The 26,079-nt window shown below is 41.7% G+C and overlaps 1 protein-coding gene across 1 annotated transcript in view; it reads right to left on the reverse strand.

Annotated features, from left to right (window-relative positions):
* LOC128696898 (protein unc-80 homolog) overlaps positions 1 to 26,079 on the reverse strand; it is a 1,079,316-nt gene that overhangs the window by 37,257 nt on the left and 1,015,980 nt on the right. The window contains exons 58-60 of the mRNA XM_070095999.1: positions 21,071 to 21,188; positions 2,947 to 3,089; positions 2,204 to 2,381 (exon numbers count right to left, since the gene is read on the reverse strand). Coding sequence (XP_069952100.1) covers positions 2,204 to 2,381; positions 2,947 to 3,089; positions 21,071 to 21,188 — 439 coding nt within the window. The remainder of the gene's footprint in view (positions 1 to 2,203; positions 2,382 to 2,946; positions 3,090 to 21,070; positions 21,189 to 26,079) is intronic.

Here is a 26,079-nt window from a genome sequence, read left to right on the forward strand (position 1 = left end):
AGAAGGGGTTACTATCTCATTGCTCCCGGCATTTTAGTCGCCTCATACGACACGCATGGCTTACAGAGGCAAGATTCTTTTCCATTTCCTCATGGACAATAGAGGAAATAAAGAAGAACAAGAGCTATTTAAAAAAAAAAAGAAAACCTAGATGTGTGTATGTATACATATGCATGTGCATTCATGTGTAGTGTGGCCTAAGTGTAAGTAGAAGTAGCAAGATTTACGTGTTATCCAGCGTGTTTATGAGACAGAAAATGATACCACTTTTAATTTCCTACCTTTACATACCTTCCCATTTTTTTCCACCAACCGCTGCAGCTTCTCTTCAGAATCTCCCAAAAGCACAGTGCCATTCACCAAAAAGCAACTGTGACAACTCTCACTTTGTATTAGATTTTTTATCTTTTAATTCCAAACCTCTTGCCAACACCCGAGCATTCACTAATCTTACAACCCCATCTATAAATATATTGAACAACAATGGTAACATCATGCATCCCTATTAAAAGCCTACTTTATCAGGAATTAATCTCACTCTTTCCTACATACTCTAACATGAGCCTCACTATCCTCGTAAAAACTCTTAACCTTTTTCAGTAACCTACCTCCTATTCCATTCACATGAAGCCTCTGACATGTTGCTCCCCTACTCACCCTATCATGTGCCTGTTCCAAATGCATAAAAGCAAGGAAAGCCTCGTTACCCTTATCTAAATACTGTTCACTTATGTGCTTCACTGTAAACACTTGGTCTACACACCCCCTATCCTTCCTAACGCCTCCTTCATTATCTGCTATCGTGCTCTCCATTTCAATCTTAATTCTTCAAAAATAACTCTTCCACACTCTTTCTTTTCCAGGTATACTCAAACAGATTGATTTCCTTACAATTTTTACAATTCCCTTTGTCTCTTTTGCCTTTATACAAAGGAACTATACAAGCTTTCTGCCAGTCCCTGGGAACCTTTCCGTCTTTCATACATTTATGAAATAAAAGCAGCAGCCATTCCAAAACTTTATCCCCACATGCTTTTTAACATTTCTGACTTGATCCCATTAATCCCAGCTGCTTTATCCCCTTTCATTCTGCCCGCAGCCTCCCGTGTCTCCCTCCACACATCAGGGTCTTCTTCTGCACTCCGGTGCACAAAACTATGGCTTCCCTATTCTCATTAATTTAACAGTTCCTTAAAACATTCCCCCCATCTTCGAATACCTTCAACTCTCCATCTAATAAATTCCGTCACCACTCTCTTAACCTTTCTTTTTTCCTATACATATACTCCCAACTGCTTATGTCGATTCTACTGTGTAAAAACTTTTAACATGCTAACTTTCTCTCTGACTCAACTCTTTACCCCATCATTCTACCAATTAATCTTCTTCCCGCTCCCACCCTTCTATCTCCACAAAAGTTTGCTGAACACTCCTGAAATCTACCCATCAACCTTTTATTCACCAATACATAGTCTAACAATATACTGACATTAAGCCTTTTATCATATCTCGTATACTTATTTATCATTTTTTTTAAGTGTGTATTACCTATAGCCTAACCTCTTTCTATACAAAGTTAAATCAAAGGCCCCCATTATAATTTATCCCTGGCACCCCAAACTTACCTACTACACCCTCTATAACTGTTTCTACCACTTTAACATTTATGTCCCCACCACAATTACTCTCTCAGGTGGTTCAAAACTTCCCAAACACTTGCTTAACATCTCCCAAAATTTCTCTCCTCTACATTACTCTCTTCTTTTGGTTCATAAGCACTTCACATCTGACCCTTATTTTAATCCACATAATCCTTGAATTTATTCATTCGTTTATATTCCCTCTTCTTCTTCCATAACTGATCCTTCAACATTATTGCTACCCCTTCCTTAGCTCTACCTCTCTTAGATATTTCTGAATTAATCCCATTATTTCTCTCAACTGAAAATAACCTACCTCCTTCAGCTTTGTTTCGCTTAAAGCCAGAACATCCAACTACAATTATCATGTAAATTCACATACTATAATTCCATACATTATACTGTGTTTTTGCAACCTTTACTAAGTCTCTCATCTTTAACACATTTTATTCCTATATCATCTACCTATCTGATATATATAAGATGATATACGAGTTTTATCAGGGTATTTTTAACTCTAAAAAAAAAAGTTGTCATTTGTATGGCATGTCAAGTCAAAATACCTCAGAATCTTCCATATCACGTTCATAGGCTTGATATCTCTTGGAATCACTCATGTACTTGGAATGAGAGTCATCATCAATATCTATGGCAGGATTGTACGCCTTTGATGTCTTGGAATACGTAACCCGACTTGAACCCTTTCCTTCTCCAGCTGATTTTTGTGGTCCTGTGTAGTTCCTGAAGACAATGTTATTAGTGTAAAATATGAACTATTACAAAGTTAATGTCTTACTTACTGTTTAAACAACATAAATTTCTGGCAGCTGATTGTGGTTAAAAAAGAAAGTCTGAGGATAAAATTAGAATAAATGATTAATGAGAGCGTGAGAGAAAAAAAATAATTCTGTGAAAACGCTAAGGAAAGATATGGTAACATTATACGATGACGTAAGTTACTAGCACAGTGTTATGATCATCACTGAAAGACTGTATTAAAAAAGCAATATTTTAGCATGCATGTACTTTAATATCATATCTGAATGACTCAAAGTTGATACCACATTCATCATCCCTCATTCTGTAGCTGTCTATAAAAAATGATCGGATCTTACAAAATTCCCACCCAACTTCAAAATCATTTACATAATTTATTCAAGTATATCTATAATACTTCATTACCCATAGAATCATTCTTGATGATATTAAAATACTTAGCTAGTCCAGCTCTATGTTCATTTTTCATTAATGTAAGATGACATCTACATATATTAACGTTAACTACAACGTGAGAAATATAACATACTTGGCCAGTGGTTCACAGTTGGTAACAAGGGTCTTCATTGCTACAGCTACGTGATGAATGGTTTCCTTCTCTTGTCGTAGGTCCCGTCCAGCCGTGGCCTGCAGGTGCCGAAGTACCAGTCCCAAAATTGCTTCCAGTATTGTCTACAAAGAAAATTTAAATTAATAATTATCGAATATTTTTTTTTACCTTATCAACATTTCTGAGATCTTTATCCTACGAAAAACATTCTTGTGTAGAGTAACAATTACTGAAAATCTTCTTGGATGTCCTGCCTTAGCACATCGTGTCAATCTATTAATTCCCCTCCATGTGTCAATTATCTTTTATATGTGTGCTCTCTCATTCTTGAGTCTCAAATTCATTTAGTACACCCAGCACCATCACACTGAACCTTTGGTACTCAAGTTGTATATCTGGTACCTACACTTTACCTCTGGCACCCATACAGTACCTCTAGTACCACACAGTACTACTGACAACCACACTGTACCACTGACACCTGCACTGTACCACTGACACCCACACTGTACCACTGACACCCACATTGTATTACTGACGCCCACACAGTACCTCTGACACCCACACTGTACCACTGACACCCACACTGTACCACTGACACCCACACAGTACCTCTGACACCCACACTGTACCACTTACACCCACACTGTACCACTGACATTCACACTGTACCACTGACATCCACACTGTACCACTGACATCCGCACTGTACCACTGACACCCACGTTGTATTACTGACACCCACACTGTACCACTGACACCCACACTGTACCACTGACACCCACACAGTACCTCTGACACCCACACTGTACCACTTACACCCACACTGTACCACTGACATTCACACTGTACCACTGACATCCACACTGTACCACTGACATCCGCACTGTACCACTGACACCCACGTTGCATTACTGACACCCAAACAGTACCTCTGACACCCACACTGTACCTCTGACACCCACATTGTATTACTGACACCCACACGGTACCACTGACAGATAATCTTAAATGCACTACGGATGAATCGTTGTTTACAAAGAACAGCATTATACTACACTGCTTCTTTTCTCTAGGTTAGTTTAGGTCAGGTTAGGTTGAATTAAGTTAGGTTAGTTTAAATGACGTTAAGTTATGTTCGGTTAGGTTAGGTTAGATTATGATTGGTGGAGTTGGGTTGAGTTAGAATGAGTCGAGCAGCGTGTTGACTGAGGAAAGGTTAGAAAACCTGTAAATTTGATCGCTATTCACATTTTAGTTCGTTCACTGGAGGTGCCATGCCTGGCACCTCCAGTGAACGAGCTGTGGAGAAATTTTCTCCAGGAGGGGGGTATCAGCCCCCTTCAGCCCCTTCAGCCCCTTTCAGCCCTGAGGGGCCAAGCCCTCTCAGAAGGGGCGAGCGTCTTGTTTACTGCTAGAGTGAGTAATTGATCACAGATGCTATGCCACGTAGTCAAGTGACCTCTGCTCCTTGCAGCGGTGTTGCAAAGTGTATTTTTATAAGAGACAGTACATCTCTTACTTAGCAGGACAATTAAGGAAAATCCTGCTCCCACTTTATTACCATAGTAAAAATAGTGTACATTGTTGTCTATGCTTAAGACAGCAAGAAACAAACATTCTGCTTTGCTTCATCGAGGAGGTGACAAGGATGCAAGGTACTAGGTCAGCGTTTTTTTTTTTTTTTTGTGCTAGGGCAGTGACGGCATGGAACCCTGTGGCGTCTGCCAGACTATCTTTGACTCTAGTGAGAGTGACACTGACGCCAGGATAACTAGCAAAGAACACTGATCTGTGCGTTAGTGTGAACAAAGTGTCTCAAACACAATAAACATAAGAGAAGTGTGATCAGCTTCTCTTGTGATACATTGTGAACAATAAAGACAAATCTTGTGGAACATAGTGTACCAGTGTGCGTTTCCTAGACAATGGAAGACGTGGACATCCAAGGACACTTCAGCTTCTATCAAGTCACCGATACCTGTCGAAGGTGTTGAGAACACCATAGCTCACGTTACAAAGAGCAAGGTATGTTACGAATTTCTTGTAGATCGGGGGATTGCGCAATTCTTGAGTCACAAGGAGTTTGTAATCAACCTATAATCGGCAGTAAGGTGTGGACTTTTGAGTCCAAACAAGTAGGTATTTCGTCAGCCATCATCGAATGAAATATGCTGACATAACACCCCCTAGGGGTAATTTATACTTACAAATTGTATCTCTTGACAGCCCAATGTTGTGATGGTTTCGACAGCTTCTAGACCTCGTCTGCAGGGGCGGCTGTGTAGACGATTTGCTGTCATTTATCAGCTAAGTGTTCATTATATATAGTTATAATTTAAACACAGCAGGTAAGGCCAAAATTCTCAACAGAGTTTGGTCGTGCTCGAACCGGATAAAGACCACACTGTGGTCCAAATATGTTGTACTACAGTGTACAAATAACCTATGAGCCAAGGTCCTTCGAAAAAAGCTGTAAAACTAGTGTTTTACAATATAAATCAGTATAAATGAGTCCCTCCAGACTCAATCACAGAGAATGGGCAGCCAAAAGAAAACGGGCGCTCACCCAGCGTTCACCCAAAAGAAAACGGGCGCTCACCCAGCGGACACCCAAAGAAAACGGGAGCTGGGTGACTCACCCACATCCTGCACCCACTGCTCCAATCTCGAGAAATTGCTGATTAAGACAACAACCCAAGTGATGTTGTTTGTCTGAGTGTATATATACACATAGTGTTTATAATGTTTATAGACAGAAATTAAGAGACAAGATTGTGTTAAAGTTTGTTTCTTATAGATCTACCTGTTATATTAAAGGAACTTATATATAAAGTGTAAGCTTTCAAATATATATTAACAGTGAAATTTATATATGTGTAAGTAATATTCACGTGTGATTTACAGTTATACAGTGACATTTATAGTGTATAGTGAATGAAGTGTATAACATCGTTATTTACGATTAATCATCGTGGTCAGGCTGACACAGCAAACTCAAGCCATAAACACCAGCCACATGTACTGTGTACCCTTCATGGTCATTGACCCTGAGGTTAAGCTTAGTGGGTCAGTAGTGTCTGACTCGATTATTGCTGACTTAAGCATAACAAAAACTCAGCTGTTTATAGCAGTACAGTGTTTTTTAAACACTCTAAGTGTGGTGCTAGAATTTTCAGTATACCATTAAAATGGCTTGTTTGAAAACTCAGTTTCAGTCTTTACAGACTAAGATTACACAATTAGAAAATCTAATTTCAGTCTGTATAGGATTAACTCAAGATACAAACATAGATTTTGATGATCTTGAGGTCAAGTTTGAATTATTTACACAACGTATGGAAATAATTAATTCAGACTATACACATTATGAAAATAAATTTCTTGAATCAGATCCATCTGAGGATGAAATTAAAAATGTTTTGGATACTTTTAGTGATCAACAATTAAGGTGGACAGGAGTACAGGCTATCTGCCGCAAAACTCTGTCACAGAGACCTACTGTAACTAGTGGTCAAACACCTGTTACACCTGTAACAACAACAAGTGTCCCATTACCAAGCTTACCTACATTGTCATTACCTATTTTCCAAGGTCATAATTATGAAGAATTCATTAGTGGTTTTCAATCCATAGTAAATTCACGAACTGACATAGATGAGATTGCTAAGTTCAATTACCTTAAATGTCTTGTGAAGGGAGAACCCTATGAACTGATTAAGTCATTTCCGGTGGTTAAAGGCAATTATCAAATAGCCTTACGTGTCTTAGCAGACAATTACTTTGATGCTGACAAGGCTAGAGTTAGACATGCAGTCTTAATATCAAGCTTGAAGCCACCCAAACATTGTTTTTCAGACTTACAGGCATTTAGAATCACATTAGACAATAGTCTCAGATCTCTAGATGCTAAATATGACCTAAGACAATGTGATTGGTTTATCAGTGGTATTGTACAAGATAAGTTGTCACCACAAACTATTGAACGATTAAATATTATGTTCAATAAACGCTATTTCACTTGTGAAGAAATTAGCAATGGTTTACAAACAATAGTTTCATGCATGCAAGCAACGAGACAAGATGAAAAATCCACAAATCCAGTGGATAATAAACCTTCAACTCAGTATAAAAAGAGTATACCTACTCCCACTAAACCACATAATGGGAAATCCCATATAGGCATTTATCAAGCTGTGAATACAACAGACAGTAAACAGACTGTCATACATAAACGTACTCCAAAATGTGTACTTTGTGATGGAACACATTGGGCACAGTATTGTATTCAATACACATCAATGGAGGCACGTAAACAACGTGTTCATCAGCTGAAAAGTTGCATCAAGTGTTTAGGTGAACACAAGGGAGGAAAATGCTCACTGAAGAAGTGTTTTAAATGCAAGGGTATGCATCATACAGCATTATGCCCAAATACTTTTGCTGAACAGCAGAAGACTTCCACAGAATCAGGAAGTCAACAAGCAACAGCATTAAATGTGAGAGATAAGTTTAAAGCAACTGCTCTCCCGATAGCTCGAGTTGAGTTATCTAATAAATTACACAAAACCAATGTGCTAACACTATTTGATCAAGGCTCACAAAGGTCCTTCATAAGAAGAACAGTGTTGCAGAAACTGAATAAACAACCCTATGCCAAAATACAGTTAGATATAGCTGGTTTTTTCCACAATTCTGGTAAACAGACATATGACCTAGCCAGAATCACTGTTGGTCTAGGAAACAGGAAAAAGACAGTAGAAGCTGTGGTAGTAGATGATTTGCCTAAGTCTGTGCAGATCCAGGGATTAAAAGAAACAGTTGCAGCACTGAAAGCAGCTAAGGTCAAGTTAGCCTGTCCTGACATACAGACGGACACAATTAGTCCAATTGATTTAATCATTGGAAGTGATTATTATCACTGTTTTGTGCAAAATATAGTAAGTAAACATGATGTTCACTTGCTGAAAACAGCAGGAGGCCACATGATATGTGGTCCCATTCCCTCTCAAAGTGGGAAAGAAGCTGATATTGATTCAGTGGAAAATGTACTAGTTACGAGAATAACCGCTGATCATGTACCACAGCAAAAATTATCATTACTGGAAGAAATGAATGAACCAGTTGATAAGTTGTGGGATTTAGATGCGATAGGTATTGATGTAAATAAACCAAGCCCACAAGAGTCTCAGACTTATAACCAATATTTGGACACTGTCAAATATAAAGATGGACAGTATTGGGTTAGGTTACCATGGAAATTAAATCCACCACATCTGCCTAGCAATTATCGCATGGCTTTCGGACAGATGAAAGCACAAATACATGAGCTCAGGAAGAATCCAGAGCTACTGACTGTCTATGATAATATCATACAAGAACAGTTGGACAATAAATTCATTGAGGAAATAGTCGAAGATAAGTTGAAGACAGAAGCTCATTATCTCCCGCACCATGGAGTCAGAAAAGATTCTGAAACCACTCCACTACGTGTTGTATATAATTGCAGCGCACGTGCAAATAAAGATGTAGCAAGTCTTAATGACTGTCTGATGACCGGACCCTCACTAACTGAGAAGCTTGGAGACGTGCTTATGAAATTTCGCACAAACCCATATGCCTACACGGCTGATATTTCCAAAGCTTTCTTAAGAGTAGGACTACAAGAAATAGATAGAGATTATACTCGATTCTTGTGGCCTGAAAATCCACATGATCCTCAAAGTCCTGTGAAAACTTATCGTTTCAAATCAGTATTATTTGGTGCAACATCCTCTCCATTCTTACTAGAAGCTACTCTAAATACACATTTGAAGAAATCTGAAAGTCCCTTCAAAGAAATCTTAAAGAAAAGTTTCTATGTGGACAATCTTCAAGGTACTGTGAATAAAGAGGAGGATTTGAAATCCTTATACAGAGAAGCTAACAAGGAGATGAAAGAAGCAAATATGCCTCTAAGGATGTGGAATACAAATTCAAAGCAATTAAGGGAACTTATCAAAGAAGATTTCCCTGAAACTGAAATTCCTGATTGCAACAATATGCTGGGACTTAATTGGAACACACAGGAAGATACTTTGAAATCATGCAGTACACTCACTAAACGTAGTTTACTGTCAGAGGTATCACAATGTTTTGATCCTCTAGGACTCGTCTCACCAATTACCATAAAGGGTAAAATGCTTATGCAAGATGCATGGAAACTCAAAATTGGATGGGATGAGAACTTGCCTCTAGAAATGAGTCAAGCATGGGATGAAATATCCAAGGAGTTTAAACAACTTCATCAAATTAAATTTCCCAGACAAATAGGTCAAGAGGGAAACAAGTACACATTACATGTGTTCTGTGATGCGTCAACCAGAGGTTATGGCGCTGTAGCTTACATGAGTAATGCTGAAGGAAGTACACTAATTACTTCAAAGGCCAGGGTAGCACCCTTGAAGGTCAGAACAGTACCACAATTGGAACTGACAGCACTCTATGTAGGTACAAAATTAGCTGTCTATCTCAACAAAGTACTTGATCATCTCACTATTGAAAAAACCGTGATCTGGAGTGATAATGAAGCAGTTCTCCAGTGGTTAAGAAATAATAAGAGTAAGTTGGTCTATGTACAGAACAGAGTAGCAGAAATAAAAGAGATGCAGAGAGATTATCTCTTTCTTCACGTCTCTACCCAAGAGAATCCAGCTGACATGTTGTCACGTGGTGTCCCACTCAAGAAATTTGTGGATAATAAATTATGGCTCCACGGACCGAACTGGCTCTCTAATGAAAATAACTGGCCTCAGCAAAAAGCTCACATTATGCCAGAAGAAACAGTCTGCTTGAACACAGCAGAAATAAGTTGTGTAAATACTGCAGACACAACAGAAATAGTCATTGATGGATCTAAATACTCATCTTTGGGTAAACTCTTAAGAGTTACAGCTCTTGTCTTTAAATTCATTAAAGGAATAAAACCTGATTATGAATGTCTTGAACCCATTAAATACTGGGTGAAACTAATACAGAAAGATGTTTTCTCTACAGAATATAAATTTCTAGAAACACAAGATAAATCCCCAAAGAAACCTGTCATGATTAATTCTTTAGGACTTTATCTCGACTCAGAAAAGATTATAAGATGTCGAGGAAGAATTCATAATTCTTCACTACCTAAAGAAGCCATACATCCAATATTGATCCCCAAGAATCATTGGCTAACAAAACTGATTGTGCAAAACGCCCACAGTAACGTGTTACATGGTGGGGTAGCTGACACACTTTGTCATATACGACAATCCTACTGGATACCTCAAGGTCGACAAAGTGTGAAAAAACAAATAAAGGACTGTATTACTTGTCGTCACTATGATATGCGAGTATGTCAGTATCCAGGTCCACCTCCATATCCCTCTGAAAGAGTTTGTCATATCACTCCATTTGAGGTGACAGGTGTAGATTACACTGGACCAATAATTTTAACCAAAACAGTTGACAAAGTTCCCATCAAGGTGTACATCTGTTTGTTCACTTGTGCTACAACTAGAGCAGTACATCTAGAAGTAGCCACTGACATGTCTGCTGAAACCTTTATCAAATTATTCAGAAGGTTTGCAGCCAGAAGGGCATGTCCCAGACTGATGATTTCAGATAATGCAACGAACTTTGTTGCTGGTGCTGCTTATATAAGCAAGATCTTTGATCAACCAGAAGTACAACAGATGCTGAATCAACGCAGTTGTCGTTGGAGATACATTCCTCCTAAATCTCCATGGCACGGCGGATTTTATGAAAGAATGATCGGCATTGTAAAACGTTGTTTAAGGAAGACTCTTCATCGTCAGAGAATCGACTTAGAAGAATTCCGTACAGTTGTGACTGAAATAGAAAATAGAGTCAACAACAGACCTCTAACTTATGTTACCGATGATCTGGACAATTTAGAAGTGTTAAGTCCATCTCATTTACTCCATGGCAGAAGGCTCGAACCTGTTCCTCCCATGAATGATAAAGAAATCATAGAGGATCCTACTTATTTCGAACCTGAGCAACTCAGACGTAAATTCAAACACCTTAATAAAGTGATTGAACGTTGGGAGAAAATTTGGCGAGAAGACTATCTCACCTCATTGAGAGAACACTTCTATGGAGCTGGTGTTCCTGAAAATCATAAGTCCTTAAGACCTGGTGACATAGTGATTATTGACAATGATGGTCCGAGGTCCCAATGGCCACTTGGAAAAATTGTGACCATATATCCTGATGCAAATGGAATCATCAGGACAGTTGATGTTTTGAGCAAAGGTGTAGTGAATAAGCGGACAATAAATAAACTAGTGCCGTTAGAATTACACAGTGTTGAAAACAAAATTAGTGATTCTCCAGAAACCACACAGACTAAAGCTGTTCAGAAAAGACAAGCAGCAGTGGTGGCGAGTGAGAAAATTAAATTAATGTTAAGTGATGAATAGTTCACCTGCAGCGAACCTCCGCCGCCCCCCAGTGTGGAGAAATTTTCTCCAGGAGGGGGATATCAGCCCCCTTCAGCCCTTTCAGCCCCTTTCAGCCCTGAGGGGCCAGGCCACTCAGAAGGGGCGAGCGTCTTGTTTACTGCTAGAGTGAGTAATTGATCACAGATGCTATGCCACGTAGTCAAATGACCTCTGCTCCTTGCAGCGGTGTTGCAACGTGTATTTTTATAAGAGACAGTACATCTCTTACTTAGCAGGACAATTAAGGAAAATCCTGCTCCCACTTTATTACCATAGTAAAGATAGTGTACATTGTTGTCTATGCTTAAGACAGCAAGAAACAAACATTCTGCTTTGCTTCATCGAGGAGGTGACAAGGATGCAAGGTACTTTTTTTTTGTGTGCTAGGGCAGTGACGGCTTGGGGCGGTGTGGCATCGCCAGACTATCTTTGACTCTAGGGAGAGTGACACTGACGCCAGGATAACTAGCAAAGAACACTGATCTGTGCGTTAGTGTGAACAAAGTGTCTCAAACACAATAAACATAAGAGAAGTGTGATCAGCTTCTCTTGTGATACATTGTGAACAATAAAGACAAATCTTGTGGAACATAGTGTACCAGTGTGCGTTTCCTAGACAATGGAAGACGTGGACATCCAAGGACACTTCAGCTTCTATCAAGTCACCGATACCTGTCGAAGGTGTTGAGAACACCATAGCTCACGTTACAAAGAGCAAGGTATGTTACGAATTTCTTGTAGATCGGGGGATTGCGCAATTCTTGAGTCACAAGGAGTTTGTAATCAACCTATAATCGGCAGTAAGGTGTGGACTTTTGAGTCCAAACAAGTAGGTATTTCGTCAGCCATCATCGAATGAAATATGCTGACATAACACCCCCTAGGGGTAATTTATACTTACAAATTGTATCTCTTGACAGCCCAATGTTGTGATGGTTTCGACAGCTTCTAGACCTCGTCTGCAGGGGCGGCTGTGTAGACGATTTGCTGTCATTTATCAGCTAAGTGTTCATTATATATAGTTATAATTTAAACACAGCAGGTAAGGCCAAAATCTTCAACAGCGCATGATGGAGTATTCAGCTCCGGTTTGGAACCCACTCTTCGCCAAGCACTTCAGGAAATTAGAGAAAGTGCAAAGGTTTGCAACGAGAGGAGTGGTTAAGGGAACTCGACCTGACGACACTTGAGGACATGTGGGTTAGTGGTCACATGATAACGACATTTAAAATACTAAGAGGAATCGACAAAATGGACAGAGACAGGATGTTCCAGAGATGGGACACAACAACAAGGAGTCACAATTGAAAATTGAAGACTCAGACGAGCCACAAGGATATTAGGAAGAATTTCTTCAATCGTAGAATTGTCACGAAGTCGAATAATCTGGAAAGTGAGGTAGTAGAGGCAGGTACTATATATAGCTTTAATAAGTGGTATGATAAAGTTCACGGAGCAGGGAGAATGTGGACCAAATAGCGAACAGTGAAGAGATGGGGCCAGGAGCTATGACTCGACTCCTGCAACCACAATTATGTGTGTACACACACACACGCACACTATCATCTAAGACACAATGTACAGCTCCAACACTGTAAATATATGAGCGGTGGTCAACACCAGGCACCAGAATCGTGCATCTGTCAACCACAATATTTATGTCGTACAACTAGTGTTCAGAATGTACATCTGGAGCTCACATTGCACATGTGGCGCTCACATTACACATGTCGCTCTCACACTGTACACTTGGCACTTACACTGTACATCTAGCGCTCACACTGTACACTTGGCACTTACACTGTATATCTAGCGCTCACACTGTACCCTTGGCACTTACACTGTACACCTAGCGCTCACACTGTACCCTTGGCACTTACACTGTACATCTAGCGCTCACACTGTACACATGGCACTTACACTGTACATCTAGCGCTCACACTGTACACTTGGCACTTACACTGTACATCTAGCGCTCACACTGTACCCTTGGCACTTACACTGTACATCTAGCGCTCACACTGTACACCTGGCACTTACACTGTACATCTAGCGCTCACACTGTACCCTTGGCACTTACACTGTACATCTAGCGCTCACACTGTACCCTTGGCACTTACACTGTACATCTAGCGCTCACACTGTACCCTTGGCACTTACACTGTACATCTAGCGCTCACACTGTACACTTGGCACTTACACTGTACATCTAGCGCTCACACTGTACACTTGGCACTTACACTGTACATCTAGCGCTCACACTGTACCCTTGGCACTTACACTGTACATCTAGCGCTCACACTGTACACCTGGCACTTACACTGTACATCTAGCGCTCACACTGTACCCTTGGCACTTACACTGTACATCTAGCGCTCACACTGTACCCTTGGCACTTACACTGTACATCTAGCGCTCACACTGTACCCTTGGCACTTACACTGTACATCTAGCGCTCACACTGTACACCTGGCACTTACACTGTACATCTAGCGCTCACACTGTACCCTTGGCACTTACACTGTACATCTAGCGCTCACACTGTACCCTTGGCACTTACACTGTACATCTAGCGCTCACACTGTACCCTTGGCACTTACACTGTACATCTAGCGCTCACACAGTGTACACTTGGCACTTACACTATACATCTGGGGCTGACACTGTACATCTGCTACCTCTGCTATGTACCTGTGCTACGTTGCATCTACCTCTGCTATGTACCTGTGCTACGCTACATCTGCTACCTCTGCTATGTACCTGTGCTACGCTGCATCTGCTACCTCTGCTATGTACCTGTGCTACGCTACATCTGCTACCTCTGCTATGTACCTGTGCTACGCTACATCTACTACCTCTGCTATGTACCTGTGCTACGCTGCATCTGCTACCTCTGCTATGTACCTGTGCTACGCTGCATCTGCTACCTCTGCTATGTACCTGTGCTACGTTGCATCTACCTCTGCTATGTACCTGTGCTACGTTGCATCTACCTCTGCTATGTACCTGTGCTACGTTGCATCTACCTCTGCTATGTACCTGTGCTACGCTGCATCTGCTACCTCTGCTATGTACCTGTGCTACGCTGCATCTGCTACCTCTGCTATGTACCTGTGCTACGTTGCATCTACCTCTGCTATGTACCTGTGCTACGCTACATCTGCTATGTACCTGTGCTACGCTACATCTGCTACCTCTGCTATGTACCTGTGCTACGCTACATCTGCTATATACCTGTGCTACGCTACATCTGCTACCTCTGCTATGTACCTGTGCTACGCTACATCTGCTACATCTGCTATATACCTGTGCTACGCTACATCTGCTACCTCTGCTATGTACCTGTGCTACGCTACATCTGCTACCTCTGCTATGTACCTGTGCTACGCTACATCTGCTACCTCTGCTATGTACCTGTGCTACGCTACATCTGCTACCTCTGCTATGTACCTGTGCTACGCTACATCTGCTATATACCTGTGCTACGCTACATCTGCTACCTCTGCTATGTACTTGTGCTAAGCTACATCTGCTACCTCTGCTATGTACCTGTGCTACGCTACATCTACTACCTCTGCTATATACCTGTGCTACGCTACATCTGCTACCTCTGCTATGTACCTGTGCTACGCTACATCTGCTACCTCTGCTATGTACCTGTGCTACGCTACATCTGCTACCTCTGCTATGTACCTGTGCTACGCTACATCTGCTACCTCTGCTATGTACCTGTGCTACGCTACATCTACTACCTCTGCTATGTACCTGTGCTACGCTACATCTGCTACCTCTGCTATGTACCTGTGCTACGCTACATCTGCTACCTCTGCTATGTACCTGTGCTACGCTACATCTGCTACCTATGCTATGTACCTGTGGTACGCTACATCTGCTACCTCTGCTATGTACCTGTGCTACGCTACATCTGCTACCTCTGCTATGTACCTGTGCTACGCTACATCTGCTACCTCTGCTATGTACCTGTGCTACGCTACATCTGCTACCTCTGCTATGTACCTGTGCTACGCTACATCTGCTACCTCTGCTATGTACCTGTGCTACGCTACATCTGCTACCTCTGCTATGTACCTGTGCTACGCTACATCTGCTACCTCTGCTATGTCACGGTGCTAGGCTCCATCTGCTACCTCTGGTATGTACCTGTGCTACGCTACCTCTGCTACCTCTGCTATGTACCTGTGCTACGCTACATCTGCTACCTCTGCTGTGTACCTGTGCTACGCTACATCTGCTATGTACCTGTGCTACGCTACATCTGCTACCTCTGCTATGTACCTGTGCTACGCTACCTCTGCTACCTCTGCTATGTACCTGTGCTACGCTACATCTGCTACCTCTGCTATGTACCTGTGCTACGCTACATCTGCTACCTCTGCTATGTACCTGTGCTACGCTACATCTGCTACCTCTGCTATGTACCTGTGCTACGCTACCTCTGCTACCTCTGCTATGTACCTGTGCTACGCTACATCTGCTACCTCTGCTGTGTACCTGTGCTACGCTACATCTGCTATGTACCTGTGCTACGCTACATCTGCTACCTCTGCTATGTACCTGTGCTACGCTACCTCTGCTACCTCTGCTATGTACCTGTGCTACGCTACATCTGCTACCTCTGCTATGTACCTGTGCTACGCTACCTCTGCTACCTCTGCTATGTACCTGTGCTACGCTACATCTGCTACCTCTGCAATGTACCTGTGCTACGCTACATCTGCTACCTCTGCTATGTACCTGTGCTACGCTACATCTGCTACCTCTGCTATACCTGCTACGCCTCTGCTACCTCTATGTACCTGTGCTACGCTACATCTGCTACCTCTGCTATGTACCTGTGCTACGCTACATCTGCTACCTCTGCTATGTACCTGTGCTACGCTACATCTGCTACCTCTGCTATGTACCTGTGCTACGCTACATCTGCTACCTCTGCTATGTACCTGCTGCTATGTACCTGTGCTACGCTACATCTGCTACCTCTGCTATGTACCTGTGCTACGCTACCTCTGCTACCTCTGCTATGTACCTGTGCTATCTGCTATGTACCTGTGCTACGCTACATCTGCTACCTCTGCTATGTACCTGTGCTACGCTACCTCTGCTACCTCTGCTATGTACCTGTGCTACGCTACATCTGCTACCTCTGCTATGTACCTGTGCTACGCTACCTCTGCTACCTCTGCTACGCTACATCTGCTACCTCTGCTATGTACCTGTGCTACGCTACATCTGCTACCTCTGCTATGTACCTGTGCTACGCTACATCTGCTACCTCTGCTATGTACCTGTGCTACGCTACATCTGCTACCTCTGCTATGTACCTGTGCTACGCTACATCTGCTACCTCTGCTATGTACCTGTGCTACGCTACATCTGCTACCTCTGCTATGTACCTGTGCTACGCTACATCTGCTACCTCTGCTATGTACCTGTGCTACGCTACATCTGCTACCTCTGCTATGTACCTGTGCTACGCTACATCTGCTACCTCTGCTATGTACCTGTGCTACGCTACATCTGCTACCTCTGCTATGTACCTGTGCTACGCTACATCTGCTACCTCTGCTATGTACCTGTGCTACGCTACATCTGCTACCTCTGCTATGTACCTGTGCTACGCTACATCTGCTACCTCTGCTATGTACCTGTGCTACGCTACATCTGCTATATATCTGTGCTACGCTACATCTGCTACCTCTGCTATGTACCTGTGCTACGCTACATCTGCTACCTCTGCTATGTACCTGTGCTACGCTACATCTGCTACCTCTGCTATGTACCTGTGCTACGCTACATCTGCTACCTCTGCTATGTACCTGTGCTACGCTACCTCTGCTATGTACCTGTGCTACGCTACATCTGCTACCTCTGCTATGTACCTGTGCTACGCTACATCTGCTACCTATGCTATGTACCTGTGCTACGCTACATCTGCTACCTCTGCTATGTACCTGTGCTACGCTACATCTGCTACCTCTGCTATGTACCTGTGCTACGCTACATCTGCTACCTCTGCTATGTACCTGTGCTACGCACACTTATCTTCCTGGCCTTCATAGTCTATCAGTCACATTGACTCACATGTTTCAGGAACTGAACAGCAATATTCAGTCCTATTCAATAAACCTGTGACTCACATTCTCTTATAACATTTATTTAATTTATTATTTATCTTGCCTTCTACTTTATTTATTTAGCTAACAAAATTTTCTTCGAAAGTAAGATTTAACAAATTTTCATTATTTATTAATTATATCTAGACCTGCCAAGTGACTGTGAAAAGTAAATTTGTAAGTGTCTTCCACAATGGTAGGAATGTTGGTGTCTTTATATTCTCTCACATAAACACGAAAAATAACAGGAAAGACAAGAGATAAGATTTTGTTCGGATTTTTAACCGCGGAGGGTTAGCCACCCAGGATAACTCATGAAAGTCAGTGCGTCATCTAGGACTGTCTGTCTTAATTCCACTGGGGTCCTTAAATTTGTCACCCAGGATGCGACCCACACGAGTCCACTAGCACCCAAGTACATACTTGCTTGCTAGGTGAATGAGGACAGCAAGTGTAAAGCAATACGCCCAGTATACAGGCCAGGGATCGAATCACGAACACTCAGTGTGTAAAACGAAAGCATTGCCTACCAGGCCACGGGACATCTTTCTATTACTATTGACGTTTAGGCCTCACTACACATGCATGTACACATCTCAATTTCAATTACTCCGATATGGTAAACATGAGGAAATTAAAACTTCATCAGAGTATAAAACAAATTACAGCCACAAAATAGAGCGAAAAACTAACGTCAAAGACCTGGGAGTGATCATGTAGGATGACCTCACCTTCAAGGACCATAACATTGTATCAATCGCATCTGCTAGAAAAATGACAGGATGGATAATGAGAACCTTCAAAACTAGGGATGCCAAGCCCATGATGACACGATTCAGGTCGCTTGTTCTATCTAGGCTGGAATATTGCTGCACACTAACAGCACCTTTCAAGGCAGGTGAAATTGCTGACCTAGAAAATGTACAGAGAACCTTCACGGCACGCATAACGGAGATAAAACACCTCAGTTACTGGGAGCGCTTGAGGTTCCTGAACCTGTACTCCCTAGAACGCAGGCGGGAGAGATACATGATTATATACACTTGGAAAATCCTAGAGGGACTAGTACCGAACCTGCACACGAAAATCACTCACTACGAAAGCAAAAGACTCGGCAGACAATGCAACATCCCCCCCCAATGAAAAGCAAGGGCGTCACTAGCACGTTAAGAGACAACACAATAAGTGTCAGGGGCCCCAGACTGTTCAACTGCCTCCCAGCATACATAAGGGGGATTACCAATAGACCCCTGGCTGTCTTCAAGCAGGCACTTGACAAGCACCTAAAGTCGGTACCTGACCAGCCTGGCTGTGGCTCGTACGTTGGATTGCATGCAGCCAGCAGTAACAGCCTGGTTGATAAGGCTCTGATCCACCATGAGGCCTGGTCACAGACCGGGCCGCGGGGGCGTTGACTCCCGGAACTCTCTGCAGGTAAACTCCAGATAATATATGATTTAAGTTATTTCTTTCTGGCTTGACCCTGCCTGAGTGGGAGACGGACGGGAAGTTATAATATACACCTGCATCTCACAGGTTTCATATATTAGTTGGACTCCAACTCTTGTGCTCTGTTTCCCAGTGCATCTCCATACTTTCTCTCATACAAACTTCTCCATGTTTTTATTTAGAGAATTCTTATAATATTACCACTTTACCTCTCTCTTAGTCCTCGTATGTACATACAACCTCACATAAACTCACGTATATATCTGTATTTCCTAATTTGTTTTATTTTAGACAATGTAAGTCTCTGAGTTGCTAAACTCTTTCACAATCTTAATCAAAAGAACAGATTCCCCATGTTTTTTTTTACACTGTTTCTGGACAATACAAACTTCACATTAATTTCCCAGCAATAATTAAATTCTATAATAGCATTCATATTTTATTTTAAATTAGTAAGTGTATTAAACAAAATTGAAATGCTCTTCTATAGCCACCATGTTAATAAGACACTTTTACAACATTTTGGTAACTTTATTTTGGAAACGTTTCACCACCCAGTGGCTTCTTCAGTCCAATACAGAGATTGATGGAAGATGAGGATGTGTTTGAGGTAATCAGTCCCTCAGCCTTGAGTCGTTGTGTTTTGTCCATCAATCTTGATTAAAGTACAGTATATGCTTGGAGAAGGAGTTTATATACTGGAGTCAGGTGGGGTGAAGCAGTGGTCTACCTGGAAGGTGCTCCGAGGGTCGACGACTCCCCCCCCCCCCCCAGTGTTTGACCAGGCCTCCTGGTGGAAAAGGGTTTTGATCAACCAGGCAGTTAATGCTGGCCATACCCAATCCATCGTGTGATCCACAACCCGGCTGCTCGGGCACCAACTATAGACATCTGTCCAGTTTCCTTTTCAAGACAGCCATGAGTCTATTGCTAATTTTCTTCGTGTATGGTGGGAGACTAGAACAGTTTTCGGGCCCCGGATACTTACTGTGTTTTCTCTTTGGGTCCTCATGGCACCTCTGCTTTTCATTTGGGATATGTTGCACCATGTGCCTAGTAGGGAGCGATTTCTGTGCACAGATTTGGAACTAGTCCCTCTAGGTTTTTCCAAATGTAGATTGCGATGTATTTTTCTTGCCTGTGTTCCACTGAGTACAGGTCAAAGAACTTTAAACATTCCCAGTAATTAAGATGCTTGTGTGAATATAAATGGGCAATGAAGGTTCTCTGTACATTCTCTAGATCTGCGATTCCACCTTCCTCGATGGGGCTGTCAGTGTACAGCAGTATTCCAGCCTAGAGAGAACAAGTGATCTAAAAAGGATAATCTTTAGCACAGCATCCCTTGTTTTGACACTGTTGTGATCTTTGATTGTGAAATCCTCTGACATTAATACTCATATATCCTTCAAATTGGTTTTTTGCTCAGTTGTGTTGAGAATTTGTAGTGTATTCCTACTTAGCTATAATTTTCTAAAGTTTTCTGTAATGGAGTAACTGAAATTTGTCATTATTAAACATCATACTGTTTTCCGTGACCCATCGGAAAACTTGGTTTATATCTTCTTAGAGATTTGCCGTGTCCTCAATGGATGACAGCCTCATGCAAATTCTAGTATAGTCTCTATAAGAAGACACGGTGCTATGGTTTACATTTTCTGTCTATGTTTGATGTGAGGATGATGAACACTGTGGCAGCTTATGACTTAAAATCTGCTTATGATTACCCTTTGTGAATTATTGGTTAGAAAGTTGAAGATCCATTTGCGAACTTGTCCATTTATTTCTTTACCACACATTTTATGCGCTCTTACACCATAATTGCACTAGTCAACGGCTGTTATAATGTATGTGTATGCTACATCTGCATTCTGTTTGTCCTCCAGTACATCAAAGACCATGTCACAGTGAATCAGTAGTTGCGAGTGACAGGAGCGACCTGCTCTAAAAGCATGTTGCCCTGGGTTGTGCAAATGTTAGGAATCCAAGTGAATGAAAATATAAAGAAACAAAAGAAGGTAAACACTTTGTAGTTCTTACCAGCATCTGATGACCTCTCTTGGAGTCGGCAGAGTAAGCAACAACAGTGACACACATGTCTACTGCCTCCAGTAGTGTCACCGAATCTGATTCCTCGTGGTAGCAGAAGTCCAGTGCTCTAGTTGCCAGAAACAAAAGCAATTAGTATTTAAAACATAGTGAAGGGTTATCAGTAATAAATTATTTTATTTCACATATTATAAAGAAAGAAGTCTGTAAACTGCTGCCTGTAAAGAATTACACGAAACATGTCTGAAAATTTCATGAGCCGTTGTTGCTCTTTGCCGATGACACAGTCCTTTCTTTTGAAGTTTGGATGCTTTCCTCCTTTCCATGCTACAAGCTATTCAAAACTCACTAGCGCCGATGGGCCTTTCGTATTTAATATCCTCTGTGAAGGAACTACTCAGGGTGAATACGAGATTCAGCCTTGCGGGTTTATCCTCTTCACTCTCTGATCATATGATTAACATATTGATGCATGATGTTTTCAAATACCACCTCCACAATCTTAGCCCTCCACGTTTCTGGTTCTCCATGAAGCTTTAGGCTTTTCCAAGTCAGTCTCCTTGTGGTTAAAATCTCCTATGATCTACTCTTCCTATGAGGGGCCCTTTTGGCCACCTCAGCTAGTATATCCACAATTGCTCTGTTGCTGTCATTACACTTTTTTCATGGATTCTTGCTATTCAGTGAGTGGTTATACTACACTCGGGACACTTGGTCGGAAGTGTTCCTGCTATGTAGTCATCTGCTTTCCCTGTGTCCATTCTTCCCATCTCCTCAAAACTCAACTGGTTTTTGATAAGCAATAATGCCTCTATTTTTTCCTCATGACCTTGAAGATTGAGACACTTATGCAGCATATGGGAATCTTTATTCAGGAAACGTTTCGCCACACAGTGGCTTCATCAGTCCAATACAAAGAGGAAGGCGTAAGGAGAGGAGGAGAATGAGGTAATCATGTAAAGTAAAAGGACACAAGTGCAACTAATGTGACATTTATTGTGGCAACGTTTCGCTCTCCAGGAGCTTTATCAAGCCATTACAAACAATACATGGACACAGAGGGTATATAAAGGCTCAGAGTGAGGTGAATACTAGTGAGGTACCATTTCGATGTTCACTAGTGGTAGTAGTAGTAGTAGTAGTAGTAGTGACAAAAGTAATACAATATGGTAGAGCAATTAATTCGTACATGATAAAAGGATATAAAAGCTATACTTGGGTAACATAAAAATAGAGCATACCGAATTTGTAGTCCTGAGTTTCTTGACGAGGAATGTACTTACATTCACCAAACATTCACTGAGTTACATTTTCCTTCTTTTTTCATCAAAGACTGCAAGAAAAGAGCTCTTCAGATCATCAATTCTCCACGCATCAACACCGCTCCCAACAAAGTTATAATTCTTCCCAACAGCCAGGTTGCACTAAACGTCTCAAAAGTACTTTCACAAGCTAACACCAGAGTCGCCATCGCTTCTACCACTTCAATAAAGGATCTAACCAGGACAAAACCCAAGCACCACGAACCAGTCAATGCAGGAGTTTACACTATACCCTGTGGAGGCTGTGACAAGATCTACGTAGGTGAAACAGCAAGAAACCTCGACACCCGCCTCAATGAACACAATTACGCATGTAGGAACGACAACTTAAACAACGCCTGTGTACAACACCGAAATTCCACCAATCATCTCATGAAATTCAGAGACGCCCAATTAGTGATAAAAGAAACTAATTTCCGCACACGCAAGTGCCTTGAATCAGCACTGATCGCTGTTTCGAATACAATTAAACAAAACAACGGCAGCTTCACCATCTCCGAAGTCTTAGCAAGAATCCTCCTGAAAACAGTAAACCCTGCCATCACATAGTCTCTCCTGTTATACTACACAAAGCACAGAGAGTGAACACTGAAACAAGCTGCCTCATTCCAGTCTATATTTGTCCAACCTATTTTTATGTTACCCAAGTAATAGCTTTTATATCCTTTTACTCATGTACGAATTAATTGCTCTACCATATTGTATTACTTTTGTCACTACCACTACTACTACTACTACTACCACTAGTGAACATCGAAATGGTACCTCACTAGTATTGCACCTCACTCTGAGCCTTTATATACCCTCTGTGTCCATGTATTGTTTGTAATGGCTTGATAAAGCTCCTGGAGAGCGAAACGTTGCCACAATAAATGTCACATTAGTTGCACTTGTGTCCTTTTACTTTACATATTGTCGGTAATTCTACCAACTTTATTACAAAACCTAAGCTAGGGTTAGAGAGATTTAATTTAGGTTAGTAAACTACAACGCCTCACAACGTACACTAATAGAAAGTAGGTACCCTGTAGCCAGTTTTGGGTGCCCACGGGGATGCAGGAACTGGCTGTGTGTACTACCCTCAGTCACAAAAAGCCATAGTGATCAGTGGGCAACTTCCCCATGTGATTGGCCTTGTATAAAGGATATATCTAGCTTTACTAAGAGACTGCTGCAGGTGACTCACACAGGTATTTCTAGGTGTACCATGGCTTATCACTTTTCTACGTGAGTATCCCGAGAGTACTGAAAGCACGTGCAAAGGGGGTGGCCACCACCTTCACCAGAGATCTACGGTTGCAACTACCTATCACATCACACTACCCATTGTGAGATATAGAGGCACAAAGAATTAATTCAAGTAGCTAGGATGAGGTAGCAGGTCCTGGGCTGAATTTTATAATTGACCTTAAAAGGATCACTAACCTAATCAGTCATAAACCCACAGACAACCTCTATTCTGCACAGTTTTGGTCCTTTGAACCGGATGGTGGTTCTACATTGTTGTTCCCACAGAATCACTAGGACTAGCTAAGTAGTGCCAGTGACTAGGAGTAGCATCGCCATTGCAGACGATTGATGCTTTGTTATTTACTGTTAATCACACACACAGATGCTCAACAGAGCCCTTTGTTCGGTGGGAGTAACATATTACACATTGTGTTGCCAGTAACAATCAGTCGGCGGACTTGCCTCCAATGGCCGTTGTGTGTAATTAAAAAATGGCGGCTGTTTGAACCTCGAGAGAACAGGTGCACCCTCTGGGAAAGCTGCCATTAACCCACAGTAGCGCCACCTGTAACTATGCCTACGCTGATGACGCCATCTTTTGATGTCACCATAGCACATGACTCTTGGGTACACTCACAACACATTCATATACCTGGGTTTCTGCAGATTAAACCAGAGTTTGTCGCAGAAAACCCAGTGGGAATAGACTGGGGACACATGTGCTATGTAGGAAACGTAGTTACTGTAGTGTACAGAGCACTTCCCTACCTGCCCGAACTGACAGGGTGGTCAAGCACCCGTGTACTGCCCCACCTGGTTCACCTTTATTGGCCGAAAGCCATAAACCTGTCAATCACAACAGTTACTATCACGTTGCGAGTCTTTGTAAGTCACCATGGCTACATTAGACAACTGCGAACTAAGTTTACCCCAGAAGCAAGCTCTCGTCACGAGAGCGATTAATGCCTTTGAGACATTGATACAGGATTAATCAGTTGACTTTCTTGTGCTTGAGGCTAATTTGAATCTATTGGAGACAAGGAAATAAGTCTATACCGTCGCATTTTAACAGTTCGAAGATCTCATGAGCTCAGAACACAGTACTGAACTGAATGACAGCAGTGAGCTGGTCACCTCCATTACAACCTTCCAGGAGCCATTAAACAATTTCTTCCAGCAACCATTGCTACTCTGATGGCCACAGACAAAGCTTCTGATACGTGATGTCCATGATTTCAAGGAATTTCTGGTGAGCTTGACAGTTGTTCGGACATTGACGACCTTACTTGAGAACTCAATTACTTGAGAACTCAGTTGAAAGGAGAAGCTTACGATATTGTGTGGAGGGTTGGTTAATTGCATTTGAAGCCTATCAATTACCCGAGGGCTATTAAGACTGTAAGTAACCTGTATACTAGTCAAGAATACTTTAATACTTAAAACAAGAGATATACACTTCTCGATGTATATGCTTCAATATTTACATAACTTAAAACCAGCGCACACTACAAAATATCAACATTTGTGTAAATATGAACACTTGTATAAATGTGAACACCTATTTAAATATGAACAAACCATACCACGGGAGGGAATAGAACTCGCGATCAGATAGTCTCAGAACTTCACACCGTCGCGTTAGCCACTAGACCAGCTAGCCACAATAAGATTCGTCCAGCTAGGTATATTTCTACACCATAGGAAGGTTAGCATAGGCACCACTGTAACCACAAATACTACATTATTTAGTTTATATGTGGCATGGTTATTTTCCTACCCAACATTTAGAACTTTGCATTTGTCTATATTAAACTGCATCTGCCACTTCTCCGACCATTGCATCAGTCTATTCAAATCATCCTGGAGTGCTCTAGTGTCCTTATTAGAATGAATTGGACGTCCTATTTTGGTGTCAGCAAATTTGCTTATGTCGCTATTTATTCCCTCATCTATGTCGTTTGTGTAAATTGTGAACAACAACGGGCCCAACACTGACCCCTGAGTAACACCGCTTGTGACATGCCCCCATTCTAATTTCTCCCCATTTATGCAAACTCTCTGCTGCCTATTTGTCAGCCATACCTCTACCCAGGAAAAAATTTCTCCTCCTATTCCGTGTGCCTTAAGTTTCCTCAATAGCCTCTGATGTGGAACTCTATGGAAATCCTTACTGAAGTCCATATACACAATATCATATTCATTACCATGATCTACCTCCTCAAACACCTTAGTGAAAAATGTTAGTAAATTCGTAAGACAGGAACGCCCCTTTCTAAAACCGTGTTGAGATTCATTAATCAATCTGTGACTATCAAGATGGCTACGAATTGGTTCGGCAATTATTAATTCCATAAATTTTCCCGCTATGGAGGTAAGGCTTATTGGTCTATAGTTCAAAGCCAAGGACCTGTCACCTGCCTTGTAAATAGGTATTACATTTGCCATTTT

The sequence above is a fragment of the Cherax quadricarinatus genome, chromosome 52, assembly GCF_038502225.1.
Source record: "Cherax quadricarinatus isolate ZL_2023a chromosome 52, ASM3850222v1, whole genome shotgun sequence".
Taxonomy (NCBI): domain Eukaryota; kingdom Metazoa; phylum Arthropoda; class Malacostraca; order Decapoda; family Parastacidae; genus Cherax; species Cherax quadricarinatus.